Source organism: Leuciscus leuciscus (genome assembly GCF_965113295.1).
Source record: "Leuciscus leuciscus genome assembly, chromosome: 21".
Taxonomy (NCBI): Eukaryota; Metazoa; Chordata; class Actinopteri; order Cypriniformes; family Leuciscidae; genus Leuciscus; species Leuciscus leuciscus.
In genome coordinates this window covers 27,925,306-27,950,710 of record NC_138745.1, presented here as the reverse complement: position 1 = coordinate 27,950,710, position 25,405 = coordinate 27,925,306, and the positions used below count along the sequence as shown (strand labels likewise).

Here is a 25,405-nt window from a genome sequence, read left to right as displayed (position 1 = left end):
ATGACAGCCAATTACTACAACTGAAGTCTGGAATGTTACACAACGTTCCATTTGCCAGGGTCTGGGATTAAGTATGCCAGATGATTTACTGAATGACAAATGTGGACTATTTAGCGCTCTAACATGCTCTGTCCAGGACTTTTTTTAGTAAACATGCGTCATTTTAAGTTTCAATTGATTGTTCCCACATGCAACCTGAAAACAAATGCTAAATGTGTGAACTAAAAAAGAGGCTTTCAAAGCAGTCGGCCGCGAGGTGATGCTACAGAAAAATTAGACCATGTATTTTTAGGGCTTTCAAAGTTAATGTTTGCTTAAGAATTAAGATGTTTAAAGTAACAATATATTTACATTCATCAAATTTAGAACTTTAATATAAAAGCTATCTCATTCTGCTTTCTAAAGGCCAGTAAGAAATGATTAAATTAATTGCTATTATTTTAATTCTATTGACAACACTAGTTTTAAACAGGAAGGAAATTCAACGTAATAAAATAAAAACATTTAATTAAAATATTATTTTAATATCTAACATTTTTGCTTTAGTCAAATTACAGTATAAAAGCCATTTGTCTTTAAAATGCCACACCTAATAATTTATACACAAAAAATATATAGCTGGCATTATAATAATATAATAATAATACATTTTATTTATAATGTGTTTTTCTTAAACCCATTATATATATAGATCCCTCAAAAGGAGATCATCAATCTCCTTATTTGAGTTTTCTTGCTAGACTTCCCAAATGCTGGACTACAATCATTCCATGCAGCCGATGCGCTTCTTGTTTCCATTCCTGTTGTAGAGGAGCAACTTCCCTGCACTTCACTTTCCACAAGGAATGGAGCAGCCAAGCAGCACCAAGAAATAATTGCCTGAACATTATCATACACTACCACATTGGACCTAACATCCAAGCCCCCTTCTCTACCACAACGTCAGAGAAGGCTTGTGTTTGCACACATTCGTGTGTGCTTGTGTTAGTATGTGCAGTTGGGTGGGGAATGAGTCCTGCTAAATCGTTTCTATTGCCGCACTCATTCAGTGTTATCTGCAAATCACTTTCAAAGTGCTCAGCTCAGCACTTCCCCCTTCAGAATGCCCCTACAACCACATAATTGAAACTATCTGATTGGAAAGCTGCCAAGCAGGTAGATTACATCCGATTAGGGCCAAACCAGCGCTTCACTTAAAGGGATTAGGTTGAGCCGCTTTATATTTTTTTTGTTCTTCCACACTTCTGCAACCCTCCCCTCCGATCTCATCATCCCTGCCTCCCACTGAGATGCGAATACAAACCGTCACCTGTCACCTAGAAAGAAGACACTGGCCTTTCAGTCTTTTGCAAAGCTCTAATTAATTAGACGAGCTATAATCTGACTCGCAACAAGTTTAGCCGGTAACAAATATGGAGGCTTAAAGAGCGCATAGACCTGCAGTACTATTATCAATGGCACAGTAAAAACTACTCAGGGAAGGCCGCCAAGAATAAGTGCAGGAAATAATGGCATTCCCTTAATAACATAACATCACGCTTCTTTGAGCAGTACGGCTGTGTTTAAGCAAGTTGCAAATCACAGTTTAGACAATCCCACCCAAGGCAATATGACAGTCGTAGTGGAAAACTGTTAGCACGTACCCTAAAGAGAGGTAAGTAGTCTTTTATCGCCGAGTTACCGAGCATCTAGAGTCTGTGCTGTTGTGATGATGTGATCTGATATGTGATCTGATGTGATTACCGTCCACTCTCTGAGGTGTAGTGTTCCTTCTTTGCTAATGATTCTCCACAGGGAGAGAGAAAATAGGGAGAAAGGAAGAATTTCCCTGGTGGGTTTGGCCAGAATGACAGTTTAAGTACATCCTCCAATCGAGCTGTCGATTAGCCCATGCAGCCAGAGCTCAGGTGCCTTTACTGGGCCTGTCAGCATCGCTTCTCTGCGATCTGCTGAGCCTGGGATTATATCTCCTTCCTTTAAACCACACCACCTCAGAGCTTTACACATATCCCAATCAGAAAGAGAAAAAGATTACATTTTTCATCCGTTCTCCCCCTCACCCCCCAAGGCCAGGAAGACCTTGTACTTCTTTTTGCATTGAAGAAAAGTTTTATGCTCTTTAATTTCTCTTTCCCACCCTTCTCTAATGCCCTTTCTCTGGTTGTCCAAAATGTTCAACATTTCCTGTGAATATAGTGACTATATCTGATGCTCAAGTATTTTTACAAGGACCACAGTATAGGGGTCTTGTAAAGAATGATTCTCACGCCCTGAAACCAGCCCTTTATATAAAATCTAATAAAATCTAAGTGCTAAAATAAAAAAATAAAAAGACTCTCAGGGAATCATCTGTCCTTTTTTCCTGCATTTCCTCCAAGTGTAAGTGTATGTGTTAATCAAAGGCCTATAGGAACCAAGAAAGGGTAGAGCAACTTACCCACGGGACCGGGTCTAAGGACAGTCTCTCCTCTCAGAGTTTCTTTTATTTCATCATGTGCTTGTCATATGCTCAGATAGAGCACTAGTTAAGTGGTCCATTGAGACGTTTGTGATATTGTTAGCCATGGTAAATGGCTCCATGGGGTTTAAGATATGGAGCCATGTGATAGCCATGGCTTAAAGCTTAATAAAATGGAGGGAGAAAGCAGAAGAACTCTTTAAATGGAGAAGGATGGTTTTTCTCTAAAATGTCTCTTATTTTGTCCTGTCCTTTTATCTTTATAGTTCTTTTCATTCTGAACTCTTCTATTTCCTAGCCCCAATTTCTCTTTATCTGAATGCAGAAATGTTAAAAATGGGATGTTGTGATTTTGTTCCTCATATGACTCAATTCCGGAGAAGAAAAACTGCAGATAAACAGAAAAACTATATTGTATTTTGGTATATAAAAACAATGGTATATTTCCCATTGAGGTAAATGTCATTAGAAGACTTGCAAGCTGCAACAGTTTCCTTTAGTAGACATTTTGTATATCTTGATCTGATCACTTACACCAACAAGCATTAGACTATTGTTCTAACAATTTGACTAAATCAAGTATTAAGTTGCAGCTCCTAATAAAAAAAAAGTTTCGGCCAACCAGGGTTAATATTGTTAACTAAAACTGAAACTGTTAAAAACATTTACATAAACAGCTCCTCTTACTTGTGGTGTCCCTCAAGGCTCAATTTTTGCTCCAATTTGATTCTCCTTGTATATGCTTCCTTTGTTTTAAAAACATGGTATCTCTTTTCATTGTTATGCTGACGATACCCAAATCTATCTGCCCCTGGGATCTAATGAGAGGGGTTTGGATACTCTGTTGGCTTGTCAGGCCTGGATGTCCTTACATTTTCTTCTCCTCAATGAAGGCAAAACTGAGATTATAGTTTGTGAATCCTCAGAAGCTGTTAGCTCATCTTGTTTAAACTTTGGTCATTTGTCTCCATTTGTTAAACCATTAGTGAAGAATTTGGGTCTGATCTTTGATAGTGCTCTTAAATGTGACAAACCTTCGAGTCCAAGCTAAGGTAAAATAATTTCTTGCTAAGGACTTTGAAAAGGTGATTCATGCTTTTATTTCAACAGGACTTGATAATTGTAATTCAATTTATGTGGATATTTACCAAGCATCTCTGGCCCATCTGCAAATGGTACAGAATGCAGCTGCCAGGCTCCTATAGGTGGAAATGAGAGCACATTACTTGACTTTAAAGTGTTGTTACTGGACTTTAAATCCTTGAACAGAGTTGCACCTGCATACATTTCTGACCTAGTATCTGTTCCCAATCCAGTAGGGTCTCTAAGTTTATACAACCAGAGACTGCTACCTGTAAATGTTCCTTCTACACTAAATGATTTTTAAGTAAAACTCAAAACATAAAAAATTTCTCTGGCTTTTAATCATACCTTATTTGTATAGTTTCTGGTCTTGTTTGTGATTGTAATCTGTTATGTGGTATATGGTTTTAATGTTGTGGTTATTTGACAATGTACAGCACTTTGGTCAACAATCAATGTTTTTAATGGTGCTATATAAATATAAAGTTGACACTGACATTTGTGTTCATTGAAATAAAGCTGAAATAAAATAAAATAAAATTAAATATTAGATGGGGAGGGGAACTAAATGAAAATTAGAAATGTTGCCTTGGCAAGTAACTGAAATAAGTTGTAATGATAAGTTGAAGCACTAACTGAGCTAATTGGAAATAAATAAAAACTAAAACTGAACCCAAAACTGAAATAAAATAAAATTCAACCTAAACAGTAAAGTAATAATAATAATAATAATAATAGAAAAAACAGCACTTCAAAAAATACTAAAATTAATACTAAATTCACAAATAATTATAAAATTAAAATGAAAAGAAATAAATGTAATTCAAAATATTATTAAAACCTATAACAGTATATAAATAATACTGAAATAACACTGCAGCCAACTAGAGCATTTTATTTACTTGTAAAATGAATTTTCTACTAGAATTTAGAAATAAAATAAATTAAATTAAATTGATTAAAATGATGCTGCTAATAGTACTCACTGGTATGCTGCTAGTCCCTGTAAGGGAAGGCGTGCTGCTGTCAGTGCCAGGTGGCTCGCTGTGTGTCTGTGTGGGTGTGTAGATAGTGAGGGCTGCAGCGTGCTCAGGGACCGGACTGGGCCCCGTGTAGTCCTGCCCAGGGTGGGTGTATTCGCCAGGCAACCCGTTCTGAGGTGGAGGGGGAGGATACTGCGCTGGGGCGTACGGCTGAGCCATGGCTTCTGGGGGAGCTGGGGCCTCCTGGTTACCCTGGAAAGAAAGAAAAAGAGAGATTCTATCAGTTTTACTCTTACGTATCTCATACTAATCCAGTTTCTCTGGCTGTTGAAAGAACAATGCCTGCAATGAGACGTGACAAAAGCGATCATCGCCCTGTATGTCTGGGTTGTGATGATAACATGATAGGAGAGAATGAGACCTAATTCCATGATAATGGCAGAACAACTTCTAGGACAACTACTGTACCTGACAACCTGAATCATACATGATAAGCCTTAGATATTAACACCACTTATAGTGATAAAATCCAAGAACTGATACGTATCCCTGTTCCTGCTGCCGAGACAAATTGCTCCCAACCCTTTTTCACCATTATTAGAGTGACACACTAATATTCGCCTTTAAAAGAATTATTCTTCGAAATATATCATTTACTTATCTTCATGTTGTTCCAAATCTGTTAAATGTTAAAAGAAGAAATTAAGAATCTTCACACAGCTATTTTACAGCAACAGTTCATAGTGGCTACATCTGTCTAACTCCAAAAATTACCAGACAACAGAGTAAAAAAAAAAGCACCATAAAAGTAGTCCAATTAATTGTGCGCTGTGTTCAAAGTTATCTAAAGCCATTCGATAGATTATGTGAGGATTTTAATAACAACAAAGGTTGTTATCTGCTTGTTGGTGTCTTACCTCCCAAAACCACTCTGACCGACTCACTGAATCAGTGAGTTGAACTTCAGAATCAGATTTGTGAATGACTAATTCTTTTGAGACCGTTCTTTTAAATAATTTGGACTGACTCTGTTCTCAAGTTCAGCTCACTGAAGAGCATGCTTGTTTATCAGTGAATAACAACATTTCTCCGTTCCTCACACAAACAAAAGCTAAGTCACATGACTTCTTTTATGGTGCTTTTATGGTGTTTTTTGAAGCTTGACAGATGTGGTGATGAACTGTCACTGTAATGAAAAACTAAACAGAAAATAAATACAATAACAGCATACAAATTTGCAACAGCATGAGGGTGAGTAAATGATGACAGAATTGTAATATTTGGTTGGACTGTTCCTTCAAGTGAAGCTGAGGCATGATTTTTCTTTGTCTTATCTGAGACGCGTGGGGTCCCGGCTGCTGAATGGCTTTGTCTGGGCCCTATCATATCAGCTCTCAGAGAACATTAGAGGACTGCTTGATCATTACAAGGCAACAAACTTACTTTATAGAGCAGCGCTCGATAGATTTGCAGCCCGAGCGACAGGGTTCTAAATTGCTCTCTTGGCAAGCAGCATGTGCGAGATCAATTAACTGATAAATTTTTGATTATAACCTTTGATTTAAATTACAGGTTTCTAATACAAGCTGCTGTTTCCCCTTTTCACGGCCTTTCTCGTATTTTCCCTCATATTCACCTCCCTCTGTTTCACTCATTCAGTCTCACTTAAGCGCTTTCTCCCGCTCTCTGTCTCCACGCTGGAATTAAATGAGTATCTACCCCCTCATTTAGGTCTGAAGAGGTGTCTTTCTTTCGCTCTGTGTATCAGCATGTAAATTAATGTGCTTTTTCATTCTTCACATCCATTTCTCTCCCTTGAAGAGGATGCAAATGAGATTCTTTACTCTGTTGCTTTCCCATTGGTTTTGAGTCACCGAAGAACACGATGTTTTCTAATCTTATCAGCGAACATTAGGATTGTGACGGCGCTTACTTTTTCTCTCTTTGTCTGACAGGTGTCATCATTTGTGCTAGAGGAGACTGACTTTGTGACGGTTCTTGGTGTGTAGCTTAAAGACCCAATGGAAAAAAAATTCCTGTTGAAGTTTGGACGGAACATTAAGAAGAGATAGTAACGTTTTTTTAGAAGTTAAAGTAATATGCTATTAAAATAAAACAATATAACAATTAAAAAAAAAATTTTTCATATAAAAAAATGTGCTACTGCAACAGACATGGACTAAAAGTCTTAAAAAACTCCACTTTTTATTTCATTTGGGTCTGTAAACTAGGGTTTATGTGCATGAAAGTGTGTTACATTGATACTACAGATGGTCAGATGGCTTATTTTAGGGAGTGTGTGCGTTGTGAGATGATGAGAAGTACTCATTTGGACAGAATGCAGGTGTGTTAGTGTGTTGACGTTCAATGGCTAATCTCTCCGGTAGTGCACTGTGTGTGCGTGTTTGTAATGACAGATGACCTGGCTAATCTCAATGGTAAAACACTGATGTGTGTGTGTGTGTGTGTGTGTGTGTGTGTGTGTGTGTGTGATGACAGATGAGGGCTACTCTCTAGGGCAGAGTGCTGTTGTCAGCACAGGTGCAACTGGGTCATCAGTACAATATATGTGTGTGTTTCTGTAAATGTGTGTTTGTGTACTGTACTGTACCTGTCTGAATCTTGCTATATAAAAGCTGCTTACCCCCAGGGACTCATATCAACGTATTAATCTTACACAAATTTAGAACCTTGGAGTTTGAACTCGTCCTGAGAGCTCATGGCAAAGAGAGGCAATAACAGTTCATTTAACCAACTTTTGGGTAATGGGATCTCTGTTACACTCACTTACTCTGCCTGCTCCTTAATTAATCAAAATCTGATAAACAAAAAACACCAGGCACCCCTGGACACAAACGACTTCTTGTTTGGAACCACATAATAAGTTGAGCAAACAATAACATAACTGAATCTGATTTGAATTTGGATTGAGGTAGCAAACAAAATGCAGAATTGCATTCAAATTTAATTAAGTAGAATTAAAATGAACTGAAAGTCCAAGAAACACACTCCTAAAAAAATCAAATAATTAAATTGTGAAATATGAATGCAATGCTTTTTATAAAATTACAATTAGCCTATTTAAGTGTAGATAGATAAAGTATTAAAAATAATAATTTATTAAAATAAGATAAAATTGTCAGCATATATTTTAGTATAAAATATATATTAGTATATAAAATAACATATTAAATGATTCATATATTGAAAATGATTCAAATGAAAAATAAATAAATAAATCTCTGGTGCCTGTGAGCTGTTGGCTCTCGAGGCTCTCGATATCCCAATCCCATTCCCTCAACTTTGCTGTTTTTCTCAATTGTCCTTTAATATGGGCTAAAAAGGCCATAAATAAAATTACAAAAAGAGAAAATCTCAGCAGAATTTTGCTTCCTCCGCCTTTTCAGCCGCTGTCCATTACAGAAGGCCAATGAAGAGCCGTAGGAAACACAGAGCCTTTCTTTCCCATTTCTGCTTGATTGTTATTAACCTTTTTTCACTGACTAAGCAGCATTAGGCGGCAGCAGCAGCAGCTTTGGCCAGGGAGGGTTGCAGTTTAATAGAAGTGGGGAGAAATGCATTAATGTAAATGTAGTGGAAACAATGAGAGGCCCGGCCATTGACATGTTGGCAAACAAATGAGGCTGTCCTCACAATTAGAGTCAATGCTCCATTATCCAAATGAAAAAAGCACTCTTCCGTGGCCGAACGCCGATGGACAGGCATGGAGGGGTGAGAAGAGAACGAACGGGTAATAAGGAAACTGGGGAATTTTATTACTTCTCAGTTCTTTCTATCTGTTTGCACTTCCTTACAATTGTCTCGAAGTTCCAGGAGCTCAACCCGAGACCCTGACGCAACGTGCAGCCCCATTTTGATGAAACGTCCAGTTTGATACACAAACACACATGCCCGTACATGCAACTCCAGTTATGTGGGGCGCCGAACTAAGTTTTGACAAGTGAGGGTGTTCTATTGATTTGATGTGGAAGTATGTCTCTCTCGGTATACGTGTTCGTACATCTAGCTCTGCATCTTGTTCTTTTATCCCCGTCCTCAAGTTGCACCATCCAGGCGGAGTCTTACTCTTTCCTAGACAGACAGAGGGAAAATGAGCGAGGCAGCCATAGCCTGGGGTGGATATTGTAATTCACTAAAACATTAAGCAGTATTGATGCAGCCCCCCCATCTCAAAGCACCGATGGGGGTGTGGTCTGTCCAGCGGCATGAAAAACAGTAGATAAGCCTGACAGGGAGGGGTGGCCTCCGCTCCATCAATGGGTCTGGGCAGAAAGCAAGGTGGGGGGATTCAGTTGAGGTGCTTGCACGCTCAAAGTCTTCCGGAAATGGCTTTCGCTTGAAATCACCTTATTATTGCCGTGTGTGTTGACTCCGCGCTATGAAATATACAGAGAGCTAAATGGACGAGTAAGCCACATTTTCCAAAGATAAGATGAAGGATAGAGAGCGGCTTCCTTTGCATCTGGTGGGCTATGAGGCGGATGAAACAGTCAGTAATCCAGCCTCACATTTTTCGACGTGTTTCTTTACGGCTCTTGCACCTGCAAACATGATAATGTGCTTTATTTTCTCCGTCTTACACCTGTGCAGAAGGTGTTTGGTCTCTAAACCTGCCTGACCTCTGTTTTCTTGTTGTTTTTATGTGCATTATGTTTTTGTTTTTTTATAGAAGGTTAAGCGAAAATGACCTAAGAGAGCTGACGCCCAATTAGCTCCCATTAGATCCGCCTGCGGTCACAGAGAGCTTGAGTGATGACCTGAGCTTGTACCGTACTCCACCACAGACGCCGAGTGGATATGCTGTAAAACTGAACCTTTGGGACTGTCCGTCATCGCAGCGGTCAGAGAGTGACCACTACATGATGTGAGGTTACCGAGAGATGAGAGAGACAGATGAGAGAGAAAAGTTGTGCTGAAATGTCTGAAGTCAGTTGAAAGAGTTCCTCAGAACTCTGGTGCTTGAGTCAATTGAGAAGCCTTTTAAATTCTAATGGAATTCCTGCTAACAGGATGCAGAATTCTAATTCAAATTTAAAGAATGAAAGAAAATCATACAGTAACAGTCAACTTGAAAAGGAAAGACACTTTGAATGTTGCCATGATAAAGATTTTTTTTAAAAGTACATTTTGAAAGTTATAAGGCCAGATGGGATGGATATAATAATAAAATAATATATATTTTTTTAATAATAAAAAAAAAGTCTTTAATGATCTTATAACGAATGATCACATAAGGATTTTTTTGAACTAGGACAGGAAATGTGATTTTCTTTTTAAACAGACAGAGACAGACAACTAAATAGATTATTTTCTAAACAATTGAATTTCAATTTAGTGAATTCCTATTTCTGTCATTCCAATTCAAATTGTTCAAATTACAATATAAAGAGCAAATTCAGATTTTTGTCCAACTCTACTGTTACATAACATTACAGCTACTGTACAGAGTTCAGCACCATGGATAGCTCCCATGCTGCACTGGCTGAAGGGAAACACAGAAGCTTGCTGTAACATCATAGATCTGACCTCTCTGTGTCTCTTCGCACATTTAATAACACTACAGAAGTCTACACACTGAATTACACAAATCCTGAGATTATTTCAAATGCCCATCACGGTTATAAAAGTGTCAAACCACACAGGAAATACATACAGGCTTCATATAGAGGAAACAAACCATTCATCCTTCATCTTACATGGGTAGACAGAGTCTGAGCTGAGCAGGGAACTATGCAGGGCCGTGGAGCGGAGAAAAATCACTTGCTATGTGGTTTTGTTTTTGATAAACTTAAATCAGAAATTGATATTTAATACAGCCCTCCACTGCGGCGGCTTTTATTTAATCAGTGCCCTTTTCACATCGTTCTGTAGAATGAGACCTCGATAGCTTATAAATGTGGAAGACAGAAATGAGAAGAGTGAGCTTTAGAGGGAACCGAAGGAGGAGAGAGAAAGATCTCCATCAATATGACTGAGACCATGCCAAACTAAAAACATCCCTCGATCCTTGTCGTCAAATTGCTCCGGTAAATGATTTCTGCGATGAGCTAAATGGTATTATCCACCCCCAACCTCTATTCCTCCACCCTCCGCCAGCCTTAGAGCCCCAGCCGATGCTCGCTAAATTAATTTATTTCCTTCCCAATGGGGAGAGTAAGTGGGGCATCCTAGTCATTCAAGCCAAGATTTAACCCTCAGCCTCACTACCGGGACCACGACAGCCACTCCACAGGTTGCAAGATGGATGGATACCAAGATTGCCAAGAACTCAAGACCTTTCATCAGTTTCAAAGGGAGGACTTATGCAATTTTTGATTAACGCTGTTGGCAAACGCTTGCGAATGCTCGACACAAACACGGGAAGAAATAAAAATCCTCAGTGGAGCAGATCATGGACGCTCAGAGCTCCGCTTGAAGTTTGAGATGTTTTGCGAGTGGATTGGACAGGCGTGTAAGTGACTGTCACAAGACCAGCAAGTATAGAAGATGCTGCTACATCAAGAACTACATAACAGGATATTTTTTTAAATACAAATCTATTGCTTCAAACACACACACAAACAAATAAATAATAATAACAACAAAGTACTAATGTGTGTGTATGCACACAGACAGCATAAACTCAATATAAATGTGAGAAAAAGGAACTAGAATAATGATTTAATAGGCCTATATATAAAGTAATTATAAAAAATATAATTCAAAGAGGAGATATATACATATTTCTCATTTTTTTTATAATATATTTTAATATATATATATATAAAATGTTATATATATATATATATATATATATATATGGTAAATATATACACACTCACGCAGTATAGTATGTGTATACAATTTATAATATATGTTTTTAGGAGGCATTACTCCAATCTTCAGTGTCACATGATCCTGTAGAAATCATTCTAATATGCTGATTTGGTGCTCAAATTCTTCTTATTATCAATATTGAAATCAGTTGTACATTACAGGTGTTTGATGAATAGAAAGTATTTGAAATGGAAATATTTCATAACATATTAAATGCCTTTACTGTCAATGTTCAATTTTATGTGCACTTGTGGAATAAAAGTGGTTGTTTAAAAATATAATTGTATTTATTAATTTAAATATATATTTTTTGGTAACACTTTATTTTACCATGTCCTTGTTACATATGTTACATGTACTTAATAATAATACTGTTATTATTAACCATAATAATAACAACAGTAAATTATGCATAATTACATGCAACTAACCCTCAACCAAATCCTAATCCTTCCCTAACCCTATAGTAAGTACATATTGTTAATTAATATAACTCAGTACTTAAATGTATAATTACACTGTAACAATGACACCTTAAAATAAAGTGTAACCATTTTTTTTATTTTATTTTTTTACTGTAACATCCACCTCTTTGTTGTGGTATTGATGCTTTGGCAATACTGTATGTAAAACAATCATCCCAATAAAGTACTTTGAAATTGAAATTGAAATTGAGTGAAGGGTGAATTTGGGCTGGTCGGGGCCAGCCGGTATCGATCGCCTCTCTTCCATCGCCGCAGGGCTCGTGCCACGCCTCTAGTCTGATTACTGCCAAGCACTCTGCTGGTGCAAATTGGATTGAAAAGCCCCTCCCAAGCATACTTAGGAAATCATTTCCAAGGCTGGGCCGCTGCTTCTCTCACGTCGGCCAAGCACGGGTCCTTCCCGGTGCCCCCGAGAGCTATGGGCACAGGCCTTGTGAGAGGTTTCGGTAAGGCTAGGATCTCCCCTCTTATAAGCAGACATAATCTATTTCAATCTGTGAGTCATAGGGTCCATTTCTTCTCTCCCAGCTATTAGGCCAATGCATTCATTCTCTCACACACACACACCCACTAGCACTTTTACCAAGTGTGTGAACTCAAGCGTAAGAATGAGAGCTGCTGTGGTGTGTCTGTCTCACCTAGTTGTAACACGGTGACATAAAGTAGGTTTGAAGGGTGAAATTTAGCGCTGTGAGACAGCAGCACTCTTAAAATGGTGAGCACAGCAGTGTAGGAATGCTATTGTTTTTTTCCAGATGATAAAATCCTCTGTGGGGATAGCAATGTGAGACGTGTGAGTGATTTCCCGTGCAAACGGCAGAAGGGATTTGGGATCAACGGAAGCACAAAGGTCTGCTGTGTTCTAGAGGACAGCAGGCACAGAGGAGAAGTTGCTGTTAAGTTTGGAGAGTGAGAACTGTTTACTTCTGTAACTACAACTGAGTCTGTCTGAGTCGACTTACGCTGGCCTGAGAATGTGTACCAGAGGAAAATGCTTTACTAAAACAACAAATTTATTAGAAAAAATTCAAATGTGTAAGACTTTAAGACTTAAGTTTTTCTTAAACTTTTCAAAAGTGTATTTTCCATATCTCATTGGCAAATAGTTTTTTCATGTTTCAAGCATTAATCTAACAAACCTTAATGAGATTTATGGTTAAAACAACAACAATTTGCAAATAAGGTAAAACATTTTTTTTTTTTTATATTATATAAACACTGACAAATCTTACACATTTTGCTTTAAGCAAGTTGAAATTGTTTTAAGGATGTTTAGATACTGGTAAACAAGACAAAAAAATACTTATCTTATAAAATTATCTTAATCTCAGACATTTCTCCTATAAAATTCATGAGAAAATGAGAAATAAAAATAGAACCACATGAAACAACTGTTAAGAGTTCAAAGCTATAAAACTATTCAAAAAGTATCTATCTATCTATCTATCTATCTATCTATCTATCTATCTATCTATCTATCTATCTATCTATCTATCTATCTATCTATCTATCTATCTATCTATCTATCTATCTATCTATCTATCTATCTATCTATCCATCCATCCATCCATCCATCCATCCATCCATCCATCCATCCATCCATCCATCCACACGCACACACAGTATTGATAAGGAATGACACACCCAATACCATCCATGATGTTTAGTAATCAGGAACAAGACAAGGAATTATTATTTTTTTGGACCAACGTGATTTCACTGTGGGGGGTGTTAGTGAACGCCACAAAATGACTTGAATTGACACCCAGAGAACAGACTCATGCATGCGCACAAAACCATACATACATACAGATGCAAACATCCAACACGGCCCTATAGATTTCTCTCTGTGAAGCCCTGTGGTGATATGCACGAGAGAACATCTTAGATATGCAGACATTCAACATTAAAGACAGCACTGTCTCTCTCTATCCCAGTAGGTGAACTGTATGGATGTAGCATTGCACCCGCAGGACCCGAGCACATGTCTCAATGCCCCCTAAAGCTCCCAGTCAAAGACTAATACAGGGAAGGGGGGCACTTCAAAAGCAGTAAACAACTATTTCTCATATATTCCTCCCTCGGAGCTAGTGCGGATCATAATATATAAATAAGCTACTTTTATATTCTTTGAACTCCAATAAAAGCAAAAAAGTATCTGGGATACTAAATCAAAAGAAGTACATGACCGTTCTGTATTAACATCAGGTTTTCCTGTAGGTTTAAAAATATGAAAACCACCCCATTTTGTCCAGATTGGTTCTAAATAATGCACAAAATTAAGCTGGATAACACACACACACACACACACTGCGATTAGTGAGGACAGTGTAAACAGAAAGTGCATCCTCTTTTGCTATAGTTAATATTGATGATTATCTACAGACTTCAGACGGAGGGAGACACTGGGGGATGATTTTCCCAAAACACAGCAGACATTTAGTCAGTAAACAAAAATATTGGTGGTCTAGTAGGATCCATTTTAATTAGACAAATCACACCATTTACACTGCTCTCTGCTTTATTCCTTTCCCGATTGCTCGTTCAAAAAATTTTTAAGCTTGCGCTAATCATAGACTCCGGGGGACGATCGCTCCCTGCGCCCACTGCAAGGAATGAGAAACAAACTAATTTAGAAGGCTCGGAAATTTGTTCTTCTCATCTCTAATAAAACCGAGAAAACAAAAGCTGCCTATTGCAAATCAATAATACACTTTCAGGAATCCATGTCTATCAGGAATCCAAACCTAGAGAGATAAAAATAGAAGAAAAAGAGTTTGACTTAAGTTAATATCTTCTGTTTAGTGATAACATCTTGCTGATTTGGGTTATAACCTATAACCTGTTGAGTTGTCAAGTTCACTTATAATATATGACTTTGGGCTTCTTTTTCAGGCAAGTCGGGGGTAAAAAATCATGGTTTGGGGTTGCGTTTTTTGGGCTTATTAAAAATGGTGTTCAACGTGCAGGCATGTGACGTTGTAAATGCCATCAATGATAGTTAATAGACGCAAACAGACGTACATTTTCAAAAACAATGCCACCAACAGAGATGTACAGAGATGGAGAGGAAACATGGGAGACTATGGATCGTGCAGGGAAGAGAGGGACCTAATTTAATTTTTTTAATATTTGTATAATGTATTAATCATTAACGGCTAAAAAATGTTAAATAAATTATACAAATACTAACAGTAGATGCATTGGCATGGAGTACTTTCCATAAGATCATCTCTCAATGCAAATCAAACCAGCTATTAGGCTAACTGAAATAAAACCATGCCAATCTCTAGGTATGGTGAAGGCTATGTGATGATGTGGGGCTATTTTAATTCCAAAGGCCAAGGGAACTTTATCAGGATGCATAGTATCCTGGATCCATGAAGTAACTGGCCTTTAAAAATAAAAATCTGCCTTCCTCTATGGGAATTTAACATAGGGGTGTCCAGACTTATGCACCCTGTATTTTAAGGAAGAACATTTATTTATTTACGACACATTATTCATTCACAAAGAAAATTGGTGTCCTTAAAGGTTGGATTTTTCCAATTTTTTTTAATTAAGGCATTAAGTTCAATTTCCAAAAGATGATTTTTTATTCCTCTTTTTAGTCAACTTTAGCATGGGTGTCTAAACTTATGCATAGCACTGTATTCTGAGTGGTAATATGCTGCAAGCTAATTTATTGATAAATAATTGATCATTAATAATATTGATGATAATAAATTATATAATAATATTGGGCTTGTTTTTGAAGCTGCGGTTGCTTATTTGTTTGTGCGAGAGTTTGCAACACTGGTTGTAAACTTGATGTTCTGTTTGGAGTCTCAGAGGTTTTCATTTTAAAGTCACCATGAAACTGAAGTTGCGATAGTCTATTCTAGAGTAAAACGGCTTTTCAGACAAGAAAAAATGTAGGGCGGCAGTTGATTTTGTCCATCAGGAATTGATTGGATGGTTGGGGTTTATTATTGCTGTGATCTCATGTGACTGTCAGGTTGTCCCGCCTTCACACCAGTCAACACGTCATCAGAGAAGAGAAGAGATGTTGTTTCAAGAGGGAGGGGAAGTTATTTTGATTAAAGATTACGAGGGAATATGGATTAAAAATAATAATAATGACGTGCATGGATACATTTATTTTAAAAATACTGCAATATTCTATAAAAAAAAATTTGAATGCGTCAATTTTGATTTCATGGTGACTTTAATATCTAAAAAAAAAAAAAAAAAAACACACACACACATAAGTTTGAAGGTTAATGACTTTGCCAAATCTTATAAGAACTTATTTTAAGCTAAACCTCATAGTACAATTAAAATACCCTCTATGAAAGAGACATTTAAAAAAGATATTAAGTGTTTTTGGGGTCTTCGAGAGAGGGAAAAAGATTCAATAATATCTGTGTCCACTTGGTTTTGATTAGGTCAGAGAAAAAAAAAATGGAAGGATCATTTTGAAAGGAAACATTTCTTTGAAAGGAAAATAAGAAGCCAATTTAAAATGTACTATCATTATTTTATATGAATATCATTTGGGACACTAAACATAAAAACAACAGTCGATTTCAACAGAACATAAAGGTTCAATTGGAACACAGACGTGAAGTGAAGAAGAGAAATGAGACCGTGACGCTCATCAGCATGTCTATATCTGTCATCTTGACATGGTTATAATTCCACCCATAATTCCACTCTGTCACATTTGTTTTGTCCCGTCAACATGGTTTCACGTTATACATGTAGCGACAAATATTTGAATGTAAACGAGTGCAAACAACTGGCCAGAATCTATGTCCAGTTAGTCTAGACTCAGTTTTGCCCATCTCTCTCTTTCTTCCTCCATCTGACCTACTATTATAGTCCCTACCTGAGCAGATTCATAATACCGCTCTAATTCGTTTTGTCCCTTGACAACAGTTTTTAATAACTTTTATTAATTAGGGCTGTCCTATGGCCTGTCAGCTGGAATATTATTTTATTCAGGGACCATTAGGCTGTCTGTTACCCCTGTGAAGTGTGTGTGTGTGTGTGTGTGAAAGAGAAGAAACTGCTTCAGTGAATGACATCAGCATACATCACTTCTGAAGTGACATTATTGCTCATTCAGACCCAGACAAAATCCGCTGCCCTATTATGCTTTTTCTGTGCCGATTTTAGGGGAAAATCTGTTAAATTCTGCTTTAAAAAATGTCCCAATCATGCAAATAGGCTTATTTGCGCACATATCATTATAGTATGGCTCATAATTAATGAAGCAAATCGCATTTCAGGTATTAACCCTTAATTAAATGACATTCTCCTGCTGAAAATCCAGCGTGCCCCTGTTCTAATCGTAACTTGCTTGCTCCTCTAGCTGATTTAAATTTCTTACAGCGCTCATCGCCACAGTGTTTGAGTAATTCTGTAATTGAACTGTAGAACAATAGCCGAAAACATTGTCTGCACCGACGTTGGATTAAACACGATGCCGCAAGCTGTCTTCAGCTCACCTCAGTGATATCAGATGTCGTTCTGCCGTACAAGAAATCTCTCGCAATAAAGAAGACAGAGATTTGCAGGCATTATACTCCAGACGTGAAGTGGATCTGATGGTCTTAGAGCATGAGACTGTGTGCTACACCGCAGGGAATGAACTGTCCTAGAACTCTAAATTGGTATCAATGGCAGGGCATGGTGTACTAAGAACTTCTTGCTTTGAAACCGGCTCAAAGTTCACATCATTCTGCCCTCATTTGACTAAACCGTTGAAGTAAATTAGTCTAATGCCTTTAGGAGCATTATTGCATGACACGAAGAAAACAAAAAACTTTTCGTCCAAATAGATTTTGAATGCAACTTCCAAAACAATGCATCTTTGATAAGTATTTTAATAAAAGACTTTTAATGGACATTGCTTATCCATTGCAAAATGCATTGCAATTTGTCTTTTCAAGTCTCTTATGCTCACCAAGGCTGCATTTATTGGATCAAAAAATACAGTAAGAACGGTAATATTGTGAAATTGTATGATTATATACTACTTTAAAAAATATTTTGAAATATAATTTATCCTTGTGATGGCAAAGCTGAATTTTAAGCACCATTATTCTAGTTTTCAGTGTCACATGCTCAAGAAACAAATCTGATCATTATCAATTTTGAAAACAGTTGTGCTTCTTAATATCTTTGTGAAAACTATGATCATTTTTTTCCGCAGATTCTTTCAATAGTAAAGTTTAAAAAAGAACAGCATTTATTTGAAATAGAAATCTTTTGTAACATTACAAATGTATTTACTGTCACTTTTGATTGATTTAATGCACCCTTGCTGAATAAAAGTATTAATTCCTAAGAAAAAAGAAAGAAAAAACTTACTAACCCCAAACATTTGACTTAAAAATCGAACACAAATAATGCATTATTATTTTTTTCAAACACTTTGGTCATATATTGCCTAAGGAATAAAGCGAGCCAGGACGGTTAAAGATGCTAAAATAAAAAATAAATAAAAAAAAGTTGCATGACGCTCCTGAATACTCGCATTTAATGCATTAAATGTTATTTAAAAATTTCCTTTGCACATGAGTGTTGCTTTTCCAATACTCTTGTTGAGCTTAAAGCACTTTCAAGCCTGATGTGTGTGTGTGTGTGTTTATGTTACTAGTTCTTGTCTTGGCTGCATTGTGCTAAAGGACATGCAGAGGAATCTAATTTAACAGCTGACTGAGTAGCGATCAGCCAATGTTCCCTGCCCCACACAAACACACACACACACACACACACACACACACACACACACACACACACACACACACACACACACACACCAGAGGTTCTGGAAACCTGACCCTGAGAAAGAGAGCGATAGACCCCTACATCCAGACCTGAGACCACAGAGAGAGAAAAATAAGAGAAAACAAGAGAAACCAGAGAGAAGAAGCCAGAGAACGTGTGCTCTATACAAAGATATTCTTGAAGCAGAGAGAGATGAAAAGCAGAACAGGGAAGCTGAGAGATAGATAGGGAGAGATCAGCGTTTGGGAGCATTGGAGGGATGAAACGGGAGCGAGCGAAGCAGAGCTGCTTGTAATTCCGGGCGAGCCTTCGCTGGGGCCGGTCGCAGATCCCACTAGACCAGCTACATGATATTCACTAACCCCAGTAACAATGGCAAACATATGTAAATCAGACACAGTGCCGGATCCAATCAGGGCTCATCACAAAGCCACTGACACACTCTTCACAGGCAGCGAAGGCTCAGCACGCACCGTCTCACTCTCTCGGCTCCAAGTCACCGTCTCCCTGCTCTTCTCTGGTCCGTTTCTGTGGCACATCATGTAGCTTTGTTTGCGCTCTTGATGTCTTACATTCTCTTTCTTCGGCAACATTGTCACAGTCTCACAATTACATCTTTCCTTTCAGCCCTTCTTTTCTTTCCCTCCATTCATTCTCTTGCCATGTTACGCCATGAAAGAGAAAACAGACATGAGCATCGCAGGACAGCTGAAGCTAATTAAATTGCTTATCGATTCTAATTATAGAGATTTCTACTAAAGGGACTGCGACCAGTCAAAGCACATTTTCTGAACGTACATTAAAAATGTCTTTGTTATCCGTATTGCGTTTTTGCTCTCGTTTCAGAACGCGGTGGAAAGAGACACAAGCTATCAATACTAATGATCCATGAATCTCATCTCCTTAATGAAAGGGGTGACTAACTAAATACACCGCTCGAAAACTTCCCCCAGCAAAACAATCGCACAGAAGTCGTGCAAACGAGAGCTGAATGGATGGACAGAGCGGTTTGAGGAGCAACTGATGGATGGAATGATGAAGATCACATGCAGATGGCCGTTTGAAAGAGCAGAGCGACAGATAGTCTCGATTGCCCACTTGTCTCTGTGAACAGAGAGAACAGAGGAGCTGAAGATCAATACATTGATAGGGATCTGTCAAACAAGGCCACTGCACCGAACGGGGATAGTTAATAGTAATATGTATCTGATTAAAAGGCGTGCGTCCAGTTTATAGCCGGACAGGGAGCTGCTGATGAGGTGTAATTTGGAGGACGATCATCGATGCACTTACACTGCTTTTTAACCGCATTAACTTCAGCGCTCCTGAAAACAACCAAAGAAGGCTATAAGCTTATCAGTATTGAGGAAATCCCTGCTGAAAACACCAGCTGAGACCAGCATGAATTTCCATTCTGGGCTAGGCTGGCTTATCTTGGTGTGCTGGTTTGGAACACACTCTGTTGAAATCATAAACAAAAGATGCTGACAAATGTGCCTCTCTTTTGATAAATCCATTGTCTAATACTGTTTATTTATAAAAACCAACAAGCCAAAGTAGAATATCATCGCTGTGGGACGGAAAGTTCATATCTCAATTTTTTGTCTTTTTTCCCCATTACTATTATTAACCCTTTATGTCTGTCTGCGGGTTTTGCAAACACTGTATTTAACCAATGAAAGCATTAAAAAGTGCTTGTGACTAAACCTCGCAAGTCCATCGGATCCTCAAACTGTCGGTAAAACCTCAAAACTCCACGCAATTTGGACTGTCTGTGCTTGTTTGCAATACAAGTGTAAATAAAGAACTGATTCTTTGAATAAGTACAGCATTTTCTTTACTCAAAAAACACTATATATATATATGAAGACTTCAGATGCAAAAGCCTCTAAATGCCATCTGAAATTTTCTTCTAAAATGAGCATTTTTATCAAGCTTGTATATTTAAAGGACAAGTTCGGTATTTTACACTTAAAGCCCTGTTTTCAGATCGTTTCTGATGAAATACAATGGTTAAGATTGAACTTTGAACAAATGCTGCTGTCCCGAGAATTTTAGGTTTTTGTGTTAGCACCCCCCCACCTTAACAATGGCTGCATACAGTAGGTGCACTGGAATAATCCTTCCTAAAACGCATTAAACTTTCGTTTACAAAGACGTGAAACTCACAGAGTGGTCAGGGGTGTTCACTGATATGCTCACACAAAAATCGCTGCAAAAGATGCTTTCCAACAGGTTTTATCGTAGTTTTTGTCCAACTCCATTGACTTGTATAGGACGTGCTCTGAGACCGCAGCACCTTTACGGTATTACTCCGCCGCTTCTTCTTCTGCTTCTTCTGTGTATTCAATGAAATGCCAGTGGTTTGCTTGCAATTGGCAAAGGTGCATTATCACCACCAACTGGGCTGGAGTGTCTATTATTCAAGCTCTCAACGGAAGAATGTACGGGTGTGAGGCGTTTGGAAAAATAGGTCCACAGTTTACAACGAATGGTAAAACACCTGTTTGAAAGCATCTTTTGCAGCGATTTTTGTGTGAGCATATCAGTGAACACCCCTGACCACTCGGTGAGTTTCACGTCTTTGTAAACGAACGATTTTTCCAGTGCACCTATGCAACCGTTGTATAGGTGGGGGGTGCTACCACAAAAACCTAAAATTCTCGGGACAGCAGCATTTGTCCAAATTTCAATCTTAACCATTGTATTTCATCAGAAACTATCTGAAAACAGGGCTTTAAGTGTAAAATATGATTATGTATGAATATGATAAAATTATGACAATTAATAGGTAATTTTCGTTGCCATTAAAGTGAAATAACTGAACATAAAAATAAAAGCTTGATCATTTTAGAAGAAAATTTCAGATGGCACTCAGAGGCTTTTGCATCTGAACTCTTCATATATATATAAAGACTAATGTTTTATGTAGGCTACTTGAGTAGCGGAGAAGAGCGTCTAAGTTTAGCCGTCAAGTCATAGCCAATACGGTCTTAAATAACCTTTGCATAACACTTTGTCTCTAATAACAAGAAAATTTGGTCAAATTATAGAAAACCTGAGCAGCCACCTCATAGCTACAATAAACGTTACAACCTGTAAGTTGATGACTAATAACGGACAAAACACGTATGTCCAAAATTCTCTGAAATTCATGGTCAAAAACCTTGTAACGCCATTTGAACTTGATTTTGGTAAACTCTTAATAATATAATGCCACATGCAAGTGTCTGAACATATATGAAGCCACAATATCAACTTTGACAACGTGGTGTTTAATAAAAAAACCCCAGAGTTTATCAATTTCCTGAAAAGTAGCTTTTTTGGAGAAATGAGGTTTCCACCCGACAGCGACGATATTATGCTCCGGTTGACTAAGGAGGTCTTGCTGGTTAAGAAGATAAAGATGCTGGTCCTCCATCTAAAATACAACATATTCTGATGACCAACCATTTCTGTTTGCTGTGGAACTGTAGCATGAAACAAGCTGTACGAACCCCCTGCTGTTTTGTCTAAGATATTAGCATAGTGAGAGAATCAATTTATTTGTTACCTTAATGTCTGTAGAAACCCATTTGGCAAGACTTTCCCCCAAGAACTCTGCAAGGTGTAAAGTTTTCAATTTCTTCCATATGTCTCCCTCATATTTGTCTCATCAGAGTTGTTTTCCTTGTATCATGCATAGACCTATGTGAAGTTTTGTCTTCATTTTAACATCTTATGGCCCCAGTAGAGTTTGCTCATGAGGGAGGAGGAGATTCTAGAGACTAGATGTGTGTGTGATGTTTGACCTAAAAAAAAAAAATCTGTTGGAATCTCTTCACACATGTATTTCATGTTCTGAAGATGGTGTGAAGAATGCACTCATTGGTGAATACCTCCCCCTCTCTCTCTCTCTCAAAATCTTTCTTCCTTCTCTAGACTGCCTGCTCTTTCACCTTCCTCTTCTAGCTCATTCTCTCTGGCCCCCGGTCCTTATTAAAGGTGATTCCCGGGTGTGGAGAGTCGCCGGCAGGGCTGTGGCCACCTCTTTAATGGAGACAAGCTGGTAAATCTTTCATGCTTTAAGACCGTTTCATTGTAAAAGGGGACCGGCTGCAGCGTGATAACAATAGTGCATTATTCATAGGGTTCCAGGGTTCTCAGACAGTCCAAAGCTGACTCTTCCCTCAACTGCTGGAGGGATAGAGTATGTGAGAGAAGGAAAGAGAAAAAGACAGAGTGACAGAGTGTCCGCAATCATTGGTACCTAAACAATCATTTCTTCTTCCAGTCAAAGTTATGCCACTATACAGTGACAACTGACAAGTATATCCATCATTGTATATGAACAGTCTTAAAATTTTGATGTAAAAAGACAAAGTTAGCTCCAAGAATAGGGTGCAAAAAATGGCTTTTTTTTTTTTTTAGTTTTTCAAAAAGTGTTGGAGGAATCACATAACCTTCAGAAAATGTTAATCTCCAACCTCAAGAGTTTAAAACTAAATATTACACGAGTATATAAGCTGTTTTACTCGTTAATCACTTTCTGAGGTTTTACATTTTTGCACCACTGAAAAGTTGATGTAGCAATTGTATAGTTAATAGCATTAGCTAAGATAGATTTTTTTAATCCTAAAGAAATGTTTAATTTATTTAAATACAGAGACACATTTGTTAAAAATAACCCCACAGTTTTAATTAAAAAATAAATAAAGCAATTTTATGTTTAGTTTTCTCCCCCCTGCTGTACTGAACAAATACAATAACTTTTCAAGTTTATTTTATATAATAATTTTCATAACACAAAATATGGGATTCGTACCTTTAATAAAAAAAAAGAAGAAAAAAAAGGCAAGGGGACGCCAAACTGCACTGCATTCATGGAAAATGTTAGCTACATTGCATTAGAGTTGTACCATTTATGGGGAGTTTTTGACAAATTTGCCCTTACCACTGTTTCCACTTCAACTGAAGCACATCAAAAGTGAATTTGCATTTCATCATACCATGTTCAATACTATATGTGACGTCACAACCGGCCTATCGCCCCAATTCCCTTTCCCCTTTCAATACTACCAGAGCGACTGTCACTAACACTTTTTAAAACAAAGTGACATCTAGGCTACACTGATGAAAAGAGAAACCAAAAGAAAGTCGAAGCTAATCTAATCACCAAAGTTGAGCTGAGGAGACTGGAGGTAAGGGAAGGAATGATTCACTCCAGTTTAAATTTTTAATTGGATCAAGCGACCAGCACCTGGTCTCAATGTCTGGTTTGCACCAATCCATGCTGATCAATGGCTCAGTGAAGCTGAGAGCCTGGCTCAGGTGAGCAGGATGCAAATGACAGGGTTTGAAAGTCCTTCGCCACCTCCCGAATTCTCCCAGATCAATTTATTACTGGCCTGATCTCGTTTTCCTTAAGGCAATACAAATTCCCAAGACAGCTGTGAATAAGCTCATTGAAGCGTTCAAAGATAGATAGATACATGTGTATCCATACAGGCAGGCAGGTCTATGCACAATCTAGCACTTGTCATTCTGCATTTGTACTCTCTCGGTCACACACACACATACACACACACGCGCACGAACAACAACAACTACTACTATTACGACTACCACTAAATGCCTAAGTATGACAAAGAGTCAAGTAGCAGACTACTATGTTAATATAAAAAAGTACTAAATGATCTATGACTTTCTCTTAATGGGGTTGTTCACCCAAAAATCATCATTTACTCACCCTCACGTTCCAATTGATTTTTTATTTGTCTATTCTATGAAAGTTAATGAGGTCTAATGTTTTGGACCATTTACATTTTCGAGTGAACGATCTCTTTTAAATAGTTCTAAGCTAATTTTTTTTGGTCTTGTATTGACATTTTTCAGTTTCATGGTAAATGCATAGACCTATTCATAGTGGAGAATGCAACAGCGCCAAAGTAAGTAGTAGTCAACAAAACTAAACAAAAATAAAAAAGCAGCACAATAAGAAAAAAGAAAAAAAAAGAAGAAGAAGAAGAAAAAGAAGTATATACAAAGCAATATACAAAGATTCTGAATGGAAAACACTTCAGTTACTAAAACCCCTGGTTACAAAAGAAAATAACAAAAGCTGACACACTTGTGTTGGACTTGCATCTTAAGTTCAGTGTGAATCTTTTATAAGCACAAAAGGACGGGAGAAGGGGAAAAAATGAAGTACGCTTACAGTGTCTTTGATTTGAAAATGCTGTTTTTTATTGATATTAAATTGAATGTGTTGTAGTCTGAGGTACAACGGTCTTATCAGAGTCGGCTGAGTTGAAAGGGTCTGGGCTTCCAGGGAAATCCGTGTTTTCTTTTCAGGCTGAGTATATAGATTACACTCACTGAGCCACGCTGCACAGGGGAGGATTGTATTTTCTCTCTCTCCCGATTGTGATTTCTGGAGAGCGCTTATCTGTTCGCTACGAGAGGAGAGGCAAGGAGAGAGCCTAACGCTGTCTGTTTCCCAGCATTCCCTGATCCAAGACCTTGCCAGCTCTTATCGATGTCGCTCCCGAACACCGTTACACTGCTCCGGGCACCTGCTGTGCTCCAGGTAGGAGGGGGTGATGGGGGTTTGGCGATGCCCTCAGAACCCAGAGATAACAGAGGAGGAGAAAGAATGAGTGACTGGAAGCCAAACACACCCTGTATGAGTACCTCGCTCCCACCTGTCCCGAGTCCGCGCCGCGAGGCGAATATGCAGGGACAGCTCTGTGGGGTTGAAGGTCAGCTTTTAATTGAGTGTGCAGAGGAGATGGAGAGCAGGG

General features: G+C 38.0%; 1 protein-coding gene across 10 annotated transcripts in view; it reads right to left on the bottom strand.

The window, feature by feature from the left end:
- The window catches only part of rbfox3a (RNA binding fox-1 homolog 3a), a gene marked incomplete at its 3' end in the record, with an annotated part of 409,261 nt that overhangs the window by 47,550 nt on the left and 336,306 nt on the right, over positions 1-25,405 (bottom strand). For 7 of the 10 annotated variants that reach the window (XM_082153001.1, XM_082153006.1, XM_082152997.1 and 4 more), the window contains 2 exons: positions 4,528-4,776; positions 3,607-3,657 (listed from right to left, as the gene is read on the bottom strand). In XM_082153001.1, coding sequence (XP_082009127.1) covers positions 3,607-3,657; positions 4,528-4,776 — 300 coding nt within the window. The remainder of the gene's footprint in view (positions 1-3,606; positions 3,658-4,527; positions 4,777-25,405) is intronic. The other 3 variants (XM_082153002.1, XM_082153004.1, XM_082152998.1) reach the window with 1 other exon arrangement.